Source organism: Protopterus annectens, chromosome 1.part0, assembly GCF_019279795.1.
Source record: "Protopterus annectens isolate FY-2018-M chromosome 1.part0, PAN1.0, whole genome shotgun sequence".
Classification (NCBI taxonomy): domain Eukaryota; kingdom Metazoa; phylum Chordata; order Ceratodontiformes; family Protopteridae; genus Protopterus; species Protopterus annectens.
In genome coordinates, this window is record NC_056725.1 from 1,775,069,528 (window position 1) to 1,775,083,735 (window position 14,208).

Here is a 14,208-nt window from a genome sequence, read left to right on the forward strand (position 1 = left end):
CAGAAAACAAGGACACTCTTCTAAGATATCTGGCGTTTGTAAAAAGACTTCTAACTTGTCTAGGGAACACCATAAACAAAAATAAATCACACCTGTTACCCTCTCAAATTCTTACATTCCTGGGTGCAAACTTGAATACAACTGCCCAGATGACTTACCTTATGCCAGAAAAACAAATTCAATTGATGACTTACTTCAAACAGGTGGCCACAAAAACCCAGCTGTCTGCAAGACCAATTCTGCAGGCCTTGGCGTTCATGGCCTCCTGCATCCTTCTAATTCTATATGCAAGACTGCATATGAGGAAACTTCAATGGTACCTAAAAAGCTTATGGAGTCAACATTGTCACAGCCTGGAAACAGTGATTCCTATCATTCCTTGCCTGCAGCTAGAGTTCCTATGGTGGGCAGAGGCCTGCCACCAAAACAAGGGGCTGTCATTCATTCAACCCCCTGACGCCCAAACCCTGACTACAGATGCATCAGATTATGCTTGGGGGGGGGGGGGCGCATCTGGCAGGAAGATGCATTCAGGGCCAATGGAGCCCAAATCAAATGCACCTACACATCATCCAGAAAGAGATGCTAGCTGTACAGAATGCTCTGACAGCCTTCAAGGACTACTTTCATCTAGGACAGCTACTGATAAAGACAGACAACACCACAGTCATGTGGTACATAAACAAGCGAGGGGGGTACCCATTCCTACCCCCTTTGCAGACTAGCCATAGCATTGTGGAACACGGCCTTGACTTATCAAATACATCTACAAGCTCAAATCCTGCCAGAAAAGCAAAATACTCTGGCAGACGAACTAAGCAGAAATATTATGGACCCACATGAATAGAAGATGGATCCGCAAATCTTCAGCATGTTGACATGCAAATGGGGGAACCTGGACATGGATCTTTTTGCCTCACCCCAAAACTGTCAGTTGGACAAATTCTGCACAAGAATTCATCACAAAAAAAAAGCTTGGAAAGTGGATGCTCTATCCTTCAGCTTGAAAAACCTATCAGTCTATGCCTTTCCCCTTCTGCCTCTGCTTTCCAAGGTCCTACTAAAAGTCAGACAGGAAAAACCATTGCACCAGACTGGCCTTGCCAAGACTGGGTGCCTGCTCCTGCGCAATTTGTCGCACCTTCCTCCGTGGTACCTGCCTCAGACACCTCACCTACTGTATCAGCAGAACTATCAAATTCTACACACTCGGCTCCAAACTCTGAATCTTGCAGCATGGCTAATCAACTAATTTCATCAGTTACATCTCTCAGCAAGCCTGTGATGGATGTCATTTTGGAGGCTAGAAGGCATAGTACTAGAAAATCTTACGCTGACAAATGGAAAAGATTCTGTGCCTGGAACCAAGCACAAGGAATAAGCACAGCAATGCCCAATATTCCTCAGATTCTGCAATACAGATGCTTCACAAGGGCCTATCTTTTTCTTTCATAAAAATCCATGCCTCTGACATTTCAGCTCATTACAACACAAAGACTCACTCCCCTCTTTTCTCATTCTGTGCTAATGCAGTACCTCAGAGGGGCCAAAATTTTAAGACCTCCCAGGAGAGCACCAACTCCTGCATGGGACCTCAATTTTGTTTTGGAAAAACTCACTCTACCTCCTTTTGAGCCAGCTGCTACTGCAGACCTAAAATTTCTCTCTTGGAAAACAGCTTTTCTTTTAGCAGTCACTTCAGATAGAAGGATTTCAGAACTACGGGCTCTTATGGCAGTGGAGCCTTTTTATTATTTTTTTACCCGGACAGGGTAGCTCTCAGGACCAGTCCATCCTTTATGCCTAAAGTGGTATCTAGTGTGGCCCTTAATCAGACCATTCATCTGCCAACTTTCTTCCCAAATCCACAGAACAAAGGTGAGCAGATTCTGCATTCATTGGATGTACACAGACAACTAAGATTCTACTTAAGCAGGACAAAATCTCTAAGAAAATCTGAAGAATTACTGGTGGCATTTGCTGCAGGGGCAGAGGGAAAGGCTATTTCAAAGCAGACTATTTCCAAATGGATAAACCATTGTATTCGTTTCTACTATATGCACCATGGTAAACCTGTCCCCAAGGGGATCAGATCTCATTCCACCAGGTCTGCATCTACTTCTGCAGCCTTTCTCAGAGGGGTTCTTACCAGAGACTTTCTAGAAGCCGCTACCTGGAGCTCAGTTCATACTTTCACCAAACATTACCATTTACCTCTCTTCTCTAAATCCAGAGCAGGCTTTGCCACTGCTGTCCTGCAGGGCCTTATAGCTGCTCCTAATGCTGTATAAATCCATCCTCCCAACCATAGCTTTGGGATTCTACCCAGATGTAATGACTGCATCAGTGAAATATGAAGAACATAGTACAGTTGTGTACACTTATCATAAATGTAGATGTTCGAGTGTATTCACTGTTGCAGTCCTAGTTACCCTCCCTCCAGCCCCCTGTTTTTTCTCTAACTATACCTCTCATTTCTATTACCTCTCATTTCTATTACTATCTTTAAAAGCCTTTTTGGTGTATTTGCTTTTGTTTGGAGGTATATGTTTTGGTATTTTTATTCTATATATATCTATATATATTTATATATTTTGCTCTCCATTTGGGGGGCACCTGACATCTGGGGCAAGAAAAACTGATGTAATGGCATCTGCTGCATGTTTTATACCCCTGACAACCTGACTTCATGGAAGAAGGGACAGCAACTGACGCAGGACCCAAGATTGTTAATCAGGCCGACTGAGGGCAACCTGCCAGCAGATTACCCAAATGTAATGACTGCAACAGTGATGAATACACTCAAACATCTACATTTATGGTAAGTGTATACAACTGTACTTTACTGATCATGTCTCAGGAAGCAGACTTTCTGTTCTTCTGATGATGTTTTCCTGAAATTGTCAAAAATATTTTGATGCTGTTTGTAATTTCTTCAAAGTGCTCTGTGGTGTGAATCTTATTCGTCATGACATGGGCTGACTGGTATGACCTTTGAGAGTCAAATGGGGCATTGTTGTCTCCTTTTCATTTAAAGGCATCAGGGGTGTCTTTCAGGGCTTTGCACTTTTCCAGAAGTGTCTCCTAGTGTTTTAGCCTAGGGCATGTCTTATTTTCCATCTTGTGAATGTAGTTTTGCAAATGTAATATGTAGCTGTTCTTGTCTTCTCGGCATGTTTCACATCCATGCCAAGTTCCTGACAGCATGTACAGTGCCTGAAGAATTTGCTTAAAGGTAATGTAAATTGCACCTAAGGCAGTGCTTTGGACAGAAGTGAGGTACAGACAACAGTGTTCTACTGGATATAAAAAACATGACTGGTGATAGCACCATTGTTCTCCTGTGCCACATAAGTCTTGGCACCGTAATTGAAAGAGGTCTTAAATTTGTTGAGCATGCCAGCTACAGCATCACTAAAGCAGTCGGAAATGTAGGAGTCCCATGCAAAATAAACAGCCACCTTTCTACATTAATGGAATTACTGTAGAAAGTACCTTACTCCTTTGCAGTAGCATATAGGATCAGGCTGCCTATCAGAAGCACAAGACCTGATACCGAGGGTCCTGACACTTCAAAAATTAAACTGTGCTTTCAAAAAAAAAAGTTAATTCTGAAACATGCTCTTAACACTTATAAAGTATTTTGCAAGATGGCTTTATTCCTCTTCTCCTCAGTTTGGGAGTGTGGGTGCTCAAAATGGGGGAAATACTGTGATATGACTGGTTATTGGACTTGGTATGTGTTCCCCTAGATTCCCACCTGAAGTTTAGTGCCAGGGATTGTAGTTGTGGACTTCTGGACTTCAGCAGGTACCCAGAATGTTATCACTACCACCTTTTTAAGGCAACCGGATGAAGACAGACTTTCTGTGGCCTTCCAGGGGACTGTCAGGTTTGACACTGATTTGGACATGCTTGGAATGTCAGTGTTTCACTTTAAGAATTGTAGTGGGCTGGGTTTCTGCTATAGCTAGATGTTCATTAGCCAAGAGCAATCTGCAGACTTGTTTACAGCCCATGTAGGCACGGGGTAAAGGTTAATTATATATTAGCCACTCACTGACGTTAGTGGAGCTACTGTTGTGCATTTCTAGAATGCCCAAGTGCTTGGAGGAGGAAAGCAACGTGTTTCATATGTAATGCCCCCGTGGTTTGAAACTTTTTCCTTGTAATGTTAGGATCACCTTCTTCTCATTCCGTTTCATTTTAACAGCTGTATTCTCAGGTGACCCCTGGACAGACTCTGAATAATACGAAGTTCTGCCCCAATGCACACATTTGTACCTTATACCACTTTTAGTAATTCCCTCGTTGTGCTGCTCACTCTAACACAGGGTGTGTATGTGGTCGATGGTTGTTAGTTTATCCAAGAACGTGTCACAGTTGCATGCTGTTTTGAGACATCAGCCATACTTTATTTTCCATAATGTTATGTTGGTTTTATCTGCTAATTCTTTCCTTGTGCATGATGGTATTTCAGATACTGCTCTAAATCAGGAGATTCATTTTGCTTAAACTGGTTCCAAAATGAAAATCATTTGTTTCCAGGACCAAAGCAAGCTAAGATTATTCAGGCTTTTCTTTTTTCTTTTCTTCTGTGTAATAAGAAGAGTTGGTTGGCAGTAAACGTTTCTCATTGGAATAGGCTTTTGCATTACATTCTGCTGTGACACAGAGGTAAAACCTCTTCAGAGGTAATCTAGAGCTTATTTCACTAAAGGAATGGCTACTTCTGCCTTCCACAGAGGAACGGATTGTGTCCCCACGTGAGGCAGTCACTTTATCTTCAGTCTGTGCATTTACCAAAGTATTACAAATTAGTTATGGTTTCCAGAGCCTGGGATTATTTTGATACAGCTGTAGTGCAAGGTTTATTTGTTGGCTCTCTGCTCAAAATTTGCATGTGTAGCATAGTGTTGATCTTGCTAATAATAATACTAATAACAATAACACATATTTGTTAACCAGGTAGGCCCACTGAACACACAATCCATTTTCATGGGTAACTCAGGAGCAACGTCTGGTTAAGTGACTTGCTCAATATCACACAGTAGGCAAATGACAGTTGATGGAAGCAAATCCATACCACAAGACCTACAGCTCACAGCCTTGACCCACTACAGCAACTGCCAGACTGGGAAGGTAATACTGAAATACATTTGTGTGATTGCTTACCATAACTGTAGACAATTGCATCCCTGTCTTCACAATAATATACAGTCCTCCACCCCCTACTGGATACACTGTGCTTTCTGTACAGGATTAAGTCTGTCATTCTTCCCCAGTTGCAGTACTGTAGATTATCATTTTGCTAGAATAAGGTCTTAATTCATGACATAACAGAATTAGGGTTGCCACCTTTTCAGATGCACAAAGTGGGACATTTTCGGGACACGCATCAGATTTTACAAGCCGACACTTACCCACGGTCAGTACAAAGGATAGAACTTAACTTTTTTTGCCTAAATAAAAGCTTATTCTTGTAGCAGTTTAGTTGCTTATTCTGTTTATTGTATCATTTAGGTATTTTAGATACAGAAATAACTATTTTATGCAACTATTACATAAAATATGGGACATAATTATGTCCTACAATCTCAGGACATTTGCCATTTTTAATATTTTTTGTCAGGATACAACTGCCCAAAGAGGGACTGTCCCTCGCAAAGTGGGACAAGTGGTAACCCTAAACAGAATATGATGTTTGAGATGTATTTCCTTCTGCCACCTTGGAATACTTTATCTGCAGTTTCAGCATGAAAGTGTAGTGAGTTGGCCTTTTGCCTGGGAAAGAACTGACTGGCAGATGCACATAATGTGATAGGTGGATTTTGGCACTGCCAATGTATGTCAACTCTTGAGGCTCTGGGAAATGGCAAAGATTGACCTGCTGCGACATTTTCCCCACAGATCTTTCAGCATTTGTTTCACCGCATTTCCTTTTGTTTACTTTTTGCCTGGATTCTGAACTGGAGCAGTCCTCGCTGGAGCTGGCTTCATAGCACATATTACGTATGCAGCCAGTCACAGCGCAGTAGCTGCATATCATTACTCATATTAACTGACATTAGTTTTGTTTTCTGTTTGGGGTTCCCACTGATGTGCTTTAATACCCATCCAGATTTATTGTGAAAACCAGGGCACTTTACCCATCTACCATTGGGCCGAGTACCTTAAACTGTATACTGTACTATTACGTCATTACTTGTACACAGGGTGCTGTGAATTAGTAGTTTTTCTACATTTCTTGGTGTGAAACGGAGTATGTTTTATGATTTACATTATCTAGGGTTTATGGTGGTGCTGCTATGTGCAAGGCTTCTTCGTCCCATGCATCTCTCATTACAACGCTAGCCTTTGCCATTTTCCATCAGTTCCCTAGTCCAGAAGAAAAAAAGGAAAGGGAGTCAGACCCAACCTGCTTTCAGTTCTACTTTTGGCTTACCTGGACAATGTTTTGCTATCCAGTTGCACAACTGAAAAACTGATGCTTCCTCTTAACAGACTGATTGTAAGTACAGTTTAATTTGCACCAAGAATCCCGTTCCATGGGATTTTGTCTTTGAAGATAAAATAGTATGCTTCTGAAGTTAATAAGAAATGGACCCTGTCCTTTGTGTGTTATATGATGTTGCTTGACATACCTCCAGGCTGCCTAACTTCAGTTTTCCCCATAAATGTTTGATCTTGCAGTCCACATACCTCCAGGCTGTCTAACTTCAGTTTTCCCCATAAATGTTTGATCTTGCAGTCCTTTAGTTCTAGCATTCCTTTGAAATGGATAAAGAAGAATGCGTTTCCCTTTTGCTCATCATTGCTTTCCTGAAGTACCGTTAGGATATAGTGACCACTCCCTGGCCTGGAGTGGCTTAAGTTAATCTACTTTTCAGTCATCTCTTCCATACTCTGGGCTTTCTGCTTTCCCGTTCGTGATGCTGTATCCTTGAAAAAAAAAAATCTGCTTTAACTGCAGGTTCCATAATGCTTCTGGTTTCTTTCTCTTTCTCACATTGGGTTGTAGTCATCATTTAAGTTTGTTTTGTTTAATATTTGTCTTTGATATATTCCAGTTCTTTTGTCTAACTAATATGACAGTACAGTAAGACAGCATTACATGACTTGTGCCATTTCTTTCAACTCAAAATGTTGGAGCAGTTTTAGTGCAATGGTCGGATTTGTGTTTCTTGATGGACTATACATACAAAGAGTCAGAAATTATTTTTTTTTTGCAAACATGTTTATTAATAGTTTTTCAAAAGTAACAACGTTGCATAGAAATAATTAAATTCTGATAATTTCATAAGTATGTCTACTAACATTTAAGAGCATTCAAGATTTCATCTAAGCACAATTTTAGTGTAAAAACATAGAAATAACTGGGTCTATATTAGAACACCGAAAAGACAAAACCGCGAACGCTCACATGAGCGAAAATGTCAGGAATCGAAAGTGTGATTATGGGGTCGTGTTACAGTGAGAAGTGGGATATTTGCCCTTTCCTCACTGCAGTGCGACCTCGGAATTGGAATATATAGTTATCGGGGGTGTGGGGGCACAGTCCCCCCACAATAGCAAGTTCGATTACCGGCATTTTTGCTCATGTGAGCTTTTGCGGTTTTGTCTTTTCGGTGTTCTAATATAGACCCAAATAACTTACATAATTGGCAAACACTAATAAAAATTTTATCAAAACAAATTTAACATTAATGGTTACACCCATTGAACTTATTTTTAAAATAATTATGAGCTATTATAATAAAATAGGCAAACTTATTTTTCAGTTACTAGTTTTTTGACCCATTTGACAAATTTGATATATACTCGTGATTTTATTTTTCTGTTACTTTTAAAAGCCCAGTAGCAAATGCAGAAGTCCTGTGTAGTTTTAACCCTATTAATGTATAATTGTATGTAATGATGGCATAGAATTTGATGTAGATGGATTATATAGTTTTGCTTAAGTTTGTTTAGCTTGTTCTGTTACTGATTTTTTTGTGTACCGTTTGTAGAGACTGGAATTAAGGTGGGAGGGTACTCTGACAAGTTGTGTGCGAACAGAGGAACCAGGCAAGTGTGTCCTCTTTCCTATGTGTTATTTGATGCATATTTAGAACCAACGGAAAAAAAGGCTCACAAAATCAAGTATATAGATGATAATAAAAAGTTATCTGTTACATATGATATTATTTTGTACTTGATAAATCCAGAAAAGGACATCTTGTTGTTGTGGAATATTGAGATAGTTTCATTTCCTTTTTGGGCTATAAAATATATGAAAATAAAACAAAGACTATAGTGGTAAATTATGTACCCACACATGAAATTGTTCAGCAATACCCATGTTTATAGGGGGCACAATAAGATCCAATATTTAGGTGTATGGATTAAAAATGATTCTGTTGTGGCAGCTAGAGATATGTGGGAAGAGTTTTAACAAAATATAATGCAAAGTTGATAGAACAGAAGCCCTTAATTATGACATGGATAATAAGATACAAGCAGTAAAAACGTTTTGGTCCCTTCAGCTTTATATACGTTTCAGGCATATTTTTTATTAGCCAGGTTAACAAATAATAAAGACTTGAAGGAATTAATTTCATAACGGAGGAGGGCAAGAGTTAAGTGGGATAAATTATTTCTCCCATAGTGCAAGTTGGTTTATGATTACCTGATTTGAACACACAAGCAGTAGGTTATAAGTCAATGGAAAGGGATGATGAAATGGGGTTAGGGGTTTAGTAATGTCAGTAAGATTTTAGTTGCAGGTCCTTAGTGAGAATAAACAACCGTACAGAATATTATATTCACAAAATAGCAGAAAATATTCTAAGAACTACACTATCACAGGAATTGAGAGAGGAGAGTTTGCCAATACGGATGACTACAAGTAGGGGTATAGAAAATAGGCAAGGTGGGGCTGGACTTCACTGGAGGAAATTAACAAAGAAACCAAGCTACTTGGGAGCACATGATCAGGGAGGGAATAGCAGTAGAGAGAGACGAGGTCATGCAAAAATTTAGACTGCAGGTTAGAAAACTGCCTTCACTACCAGGAAATGGGCAGACAGCAAGGAGTAGGGTAATCCTAAGTGAAAGACCTGATCTAGAAGAGATTTTAGTTCAGCTAGAACAGAAGCTGCTGTTAAAATGGGATAATTAGTAGGGTATATACAGTTATGCATGATAACTAGATGAATCGACCAGAAGAGGTTAGAAAAGATTGGGAAGAGAGACTGTAGAGGCAATTTACAAAGGAATAATGGGAGTATAGCTGTATGGCTTCCAAATATGCAACAAACTCAAGAAGGTTTGCGATTTTTACGTGGCAATATTTGCATTATTTTTATACCCAAAGCATACTTCGGATAATTTTTCCTCAAGTTAATGGCAAATGCTGTAGATATGATGGAAATAGATAATTGGGAAAATGTTTTTTGGAAATGTAAAGAATTTGCAGATTAAAAAAAATCCCTTCAGAATTCTTGGGGTGAGCAAATGGTGTAACTAAGGAAATTATTCTTTTGAGGTCTGACATAACATCTGAATTGCCCAGACGTAACAAGGCCTTACTAAATTTAATGCTACTGGCTGTCAAAAAAGCAGTTGCTAGAAAATTTGAAATGAAACTGTAAGCCAGTTGTAATTGAAGTACTAAATATTGTAAATGAGACAGAAGAACTGGAGAATGTAATCTTTTGGCAAGGGAAGGACTAAATTACATAGAAATAAATGGAATTTGTGGGAACTGTACATTTAGAATAATAGTTAAGAGGAGGATGGGTGAGATTTAAGGGAAGGCCGGAACTGAACAATTTATGTAGTATTACAGTGAGTAATAACTGTACAAAAGACCTGTGTAATGCATGAAAATAGCAAAAAATTCTACTATGGTTTGTTTTCTATTAATGTATGTGTACTTATTTTATTTAAAATGTGAAAATTTAATAAAAGTGTCATAAAAAAGTTTAAGGAATTTCATTCCTAGTATTGCTGCAGAAATTAGTTTGTGAGGTAATGAGGAAGATGTAGCTGCACAGGCGGACATAGTTTGTTGCAGCAGGCACACATCCTTATTTCTCATTATCGGATTTTCTTGTTGAACTGAATTTAAGATGCTCAAGAAGTTTATAGGAGGGGGCTGTGATAATGACACGGCACTGTGTCAGATGAAAAAGTAACTGAAATACTAATTTGTGTGTTTGCTAATCTCTGCAGGAAACATGAATGGGTGAAGCATGGAACCTGCGCTGTAGTAGATGAATCTGTGAATTCGGAGTTCAAGTACTTCAGTAAAGCACTGGAACTGTACAAAAAGCTGGATCTGACAAGGTATGCAGGTTTTCAGGTTTTTATTCCTTATTGAAAGAATTGACAAAACTGTAGTATACTGGAATTAACTGGAAATAACTGAAATGAGAATGGAATTGTTTGTATTGTTTTTGTTTGAATGAATGTCTTTATCTGGTAATTACCCAGACTTGTGCTTAACAGGTATCAGTCTGACTTTATTGGCCAAGTCTTTTTGTACTTTTTAGAATGAATTCTGCACATGCTGTAGTTTGGATGTTCATCGTGTTTCACTGTTGCAGTCATTACGTTAGGGTAATCTGCTGGCAGGTTGCCCTCAGTCGGCCAGATTAACAAAGCCTTGGGTCCTGCGTCGGTTGCTGTCCCTTCTTCCATGACGTCAGGTCGTCAGGGGTATAAAACATGCAGCCAACGCCATTACATCAGTCTTTCTTGCCGCACAGTGCCCGAAGCAGAAGCAGTTCACAAGTGCCAGTCGGCCGACTCCTGAAATTTTCGTTTTTGAGTTTCAGAACCGAAGTCTTCAACTAAAAAGCTAAGTACCCCGTTGGGGAAACTTTTTCTTGCTCCTTACCGATGTCAGTAAACGTTAATAATTGCATTACTTGTGGGAAGCAAATAACTCGGATTTTCATTTGTACTATATTCCTTGCCTCGGCCCTGACCACAATGTACCTTGCTGTCAGTTTTGTGGTAAATTTAATCAACGCACTATTAAATGTCGGTATATTTTTGCTTCTAAATATTTTGGCTCACGCTTTAATTATTCAGAAATGACGTCTGTTAGCAACCGACTACCGGAATACCTAAAAAACGCAAAGAAAAAGAGAGAAAGGCCATCGAGGTCCAAAACTGACGACAGCTCTTCTCCTAAGTCAGTCGCCAGTTTGCCGGTACTCAGTGAGATGCTTTTGCAGCCCCTGATACCCACTACTTCTGATTTGCAGGCCTCTACTGAGACCCATTCGGAGTCAGGTATGCCGCGAGATGCTTCAATTATGGAACCCGCAGATGTCTGTACCTTAGATGGGTCCGGAGCCACTGTGCAGGCACCGGTTCTCAGGGTGTTTTCAGGCCTACAGATTTGTATATTAGACTGACACCATCTTCAAAACTAAGGCCAAAATCTAAATCTACGTCTAAAAAAACGATGCCAGGGCCACATGTGCAGGCCCCTATGCCTAAAAAACAAGTGATCAAAATGGCTGAAGATTTAATTACTCTGATCAGGGATAGCCAACCCCCCCCCCCCCTTCTAAGAGGCCTAGGCAAGACATTGATTATGAATCTTCTGAACAGGATTCTGTTTCTTCTGACTCTTCCTATACCTACTTATGAGGACTCTGATGCAGAAGATTCAATTCCTTCTGCTTCTCCCTCTGAGGATTTTTCTTTTGGGGAAACTTTACATACCCTACGGAAACATTTCCACTGGGAAAGTCAGGATTTCTCTGAATCTAAAAAGAGACTTGGGGATTTTCTTCTTCTTCCTCAGCATAGGCCTTTGGCTATACCTCCTGTTCTAGACATTGTTGATGATGTTTTTTTCAGAATCTAGTATGGCTGCTGATTCTCTCCCTCTGGCTCCTTGTAAGCCAGACAGATACTACAGGGTTCCTGACTCCCACAAATTCCTTTTCAAAAATCCTATTGCAGATCCTGGAACCATTTCTCAGGGTCCCAAGGGCATTACGGCCTCTACTGCTAAAAATCCTACCCCTTCTGATAGAGATTCCAGGGCGCTGGATAGATGGGGTAAGAAGGTTTACACTCCTGCAACCTTGGTAATCAGGGCGCTTTAAATTGTCAATTTCATATCCTTAAATATCAGCAGCATATCATGGGACTGCTTAAACAGAAAATGTTAATTTCTGACTGTGTGGAAAATAAAGATTTACAGGATTTATTGCATTCAGCAAAACAAGTTGGAAAACATACTTTGCAATGTGGTTTTGATTCTTTGGAGGCCTCTTGCAGAGCTGCTGTAACTGGGTCTGTGCCAAGAAGGCATGCTTGGCTCAAAGGGCAAACTCTGCCTGATCATGTTAAAGCAAAATTGTTGGATGCTCCTTTACAACAGGACCATCTCTTTGGTAATAAGGATGAAGAAGTTTTAAAAAAGATGGAAGATAAAGCTAAATCTATGCAAAATGTGAAAGACTTCTTACAAGTGCAACCTCCAAGATTTAGTAGGCACTGGCCTACTAAGAACTGGTCCTTTCTAGTTCCTTTGAGAGCCACTCAAGTCAAACCCAGACATTCCAAAGGCTCCAGGTTTCATTCACAAGGGACTTTTAGAACAAAACAATGGGGTGCCTCCTCCTCCTCCAAATCTGGAAACAACAAGGCACCTCCCTATGGTAACCAGTCTCAATGATTTCCCTCTACGCTTACCAAGCACTTGCCTTTTAGCTGCCCCTTTGGGGGGAAAACTGGCACTTCATGCAAGAAACTGGCAACTTATAACCCAGGACAAATGGATTTTAAATATAGTATCCCAGGGATACAGATTTCATTTCCTCACGTTGCCAATCCCAAACGGATGGGTAGACCTGCCCCCCAAATCAGTGGGCAGAGGCCCAGAAACAAGTACGGTCTCTCATGAGCATAGGAGCTATTCAACCAGTCCCAGAAGAGGAAAAGGGACAAGGGTTCTATTCAGGACTTTTCCTGGTACCCAGAAAAGACAAATCATGGCGTCCAATTCTGGACTTATTTACTCTAAACACACTTCTGGACATTCCAAAATTCAAGATGCTGATTCTTCAACATTTACTTCCTATGCTAGGCAAAGATGCCTGGTTGGTAACTCTAGACTTAAGAGGCTTACCTGCATATCCCAATCAGGGAATCTTGCAGAAGATACCTCCGCTTCAAAGCAGGCTATTTGCATTACCAGTTCTCTGCACCGCCTTTGGCTTATCTACTGCGCCCTGGGTCTTCACAAAGTGCCCGGCTCCAGTAATATTATTTTGCAGTCAAAGAAATATTCAGATATATCCATACCTGGACGATTGTCTAATTCAGGCAGAAAACAGGGACATTCTTAAAAAAAATCTGGCGTTTTGTAAAAAGGGTTCTAACTTGTCTAGGGTACACCATAAACGAAAAGAAATCACAAGTGGTACCCTCACAAAAATTACATTCCGGGGTGCAAGCTTGAATACAACTGCTCAGATGGCTTACCTTACGCCAGAAAAGCAAATTCATTTGGTAACTTACTTCAAACAAATGGCCACAAAAACCCTGCTATCTGCAAGACAAATTCTGCAAGCCTTGGGGTTCATGGCCTCCTGCATTCTTCTAATTCCATATGCAAGACTGCAAGTCAACATTGTCACAGCCTGGAAACAATAATTCCTATCATACCTTGCCTGCAACTAGAGTTCCTATGGTGGGCAGAGGCCTGCCACCAAAACAAGGGACTACCATTCACTCCACCCCCTACCGCCCAAACCCTAACTACAGACGCATCAGACTATGCTTAGGGGGCTCATCTGGCGGGGAAGTGCATTCAGGGCAAATGGAGCCCAGTTCAAATGCACCTTCATATCAATCAAAAAGAGATGCTAGCTGTACTGAATGCACTGGCAGCCTTCAAGGACTACCTTCATCCAGGACAATTAATGATAAAGACAGACAGCACCACAGTTATGTGGTACATAAACAAGCAGGGGGCTACACACTCCTACCCCCTTTGCAGACTAGCCATGGCATTGTGGAACACGGCTTTGACCTTTCAAATACAACTACAAGCTCAATTCCTGCCAGGAAAGCTGAATACTCTGGCAGACGAACTAAGCAGAAATCTCATGGACCCACACGAATGGAAACTGGAACCACAGATTTTCAACATGTTGACACGCAAATGGGGGAGTCCAGACATGGATCTTTTTGCCT

General features: G+C 40.5%; 1 protein-coding gene across 2 annotated transcripts in view; it reads left to right on the top strand.

Annotated features, from left to right (window-relative positions):
• The window catches only part of RNASET2 (ribonuclease T2), a 487,107-nt gene that overhangs the window by 392,347 nt on the left and 80,552 nt on the right, over positions 1-14,208 (top strand). For both annotated transcript variants that reach the window (XM_044069453.1, XM_044069461.1), the window contains one exon: positions 10,216-10,329. In XM_044069453.1, coding sequence (XP_043925388.1) covers positions 10,216-10,329 — 114 coding nt within the window. The remainder of the gene's footprint in view (positions 1-10,215; positions 10,330-14,208) is intronic.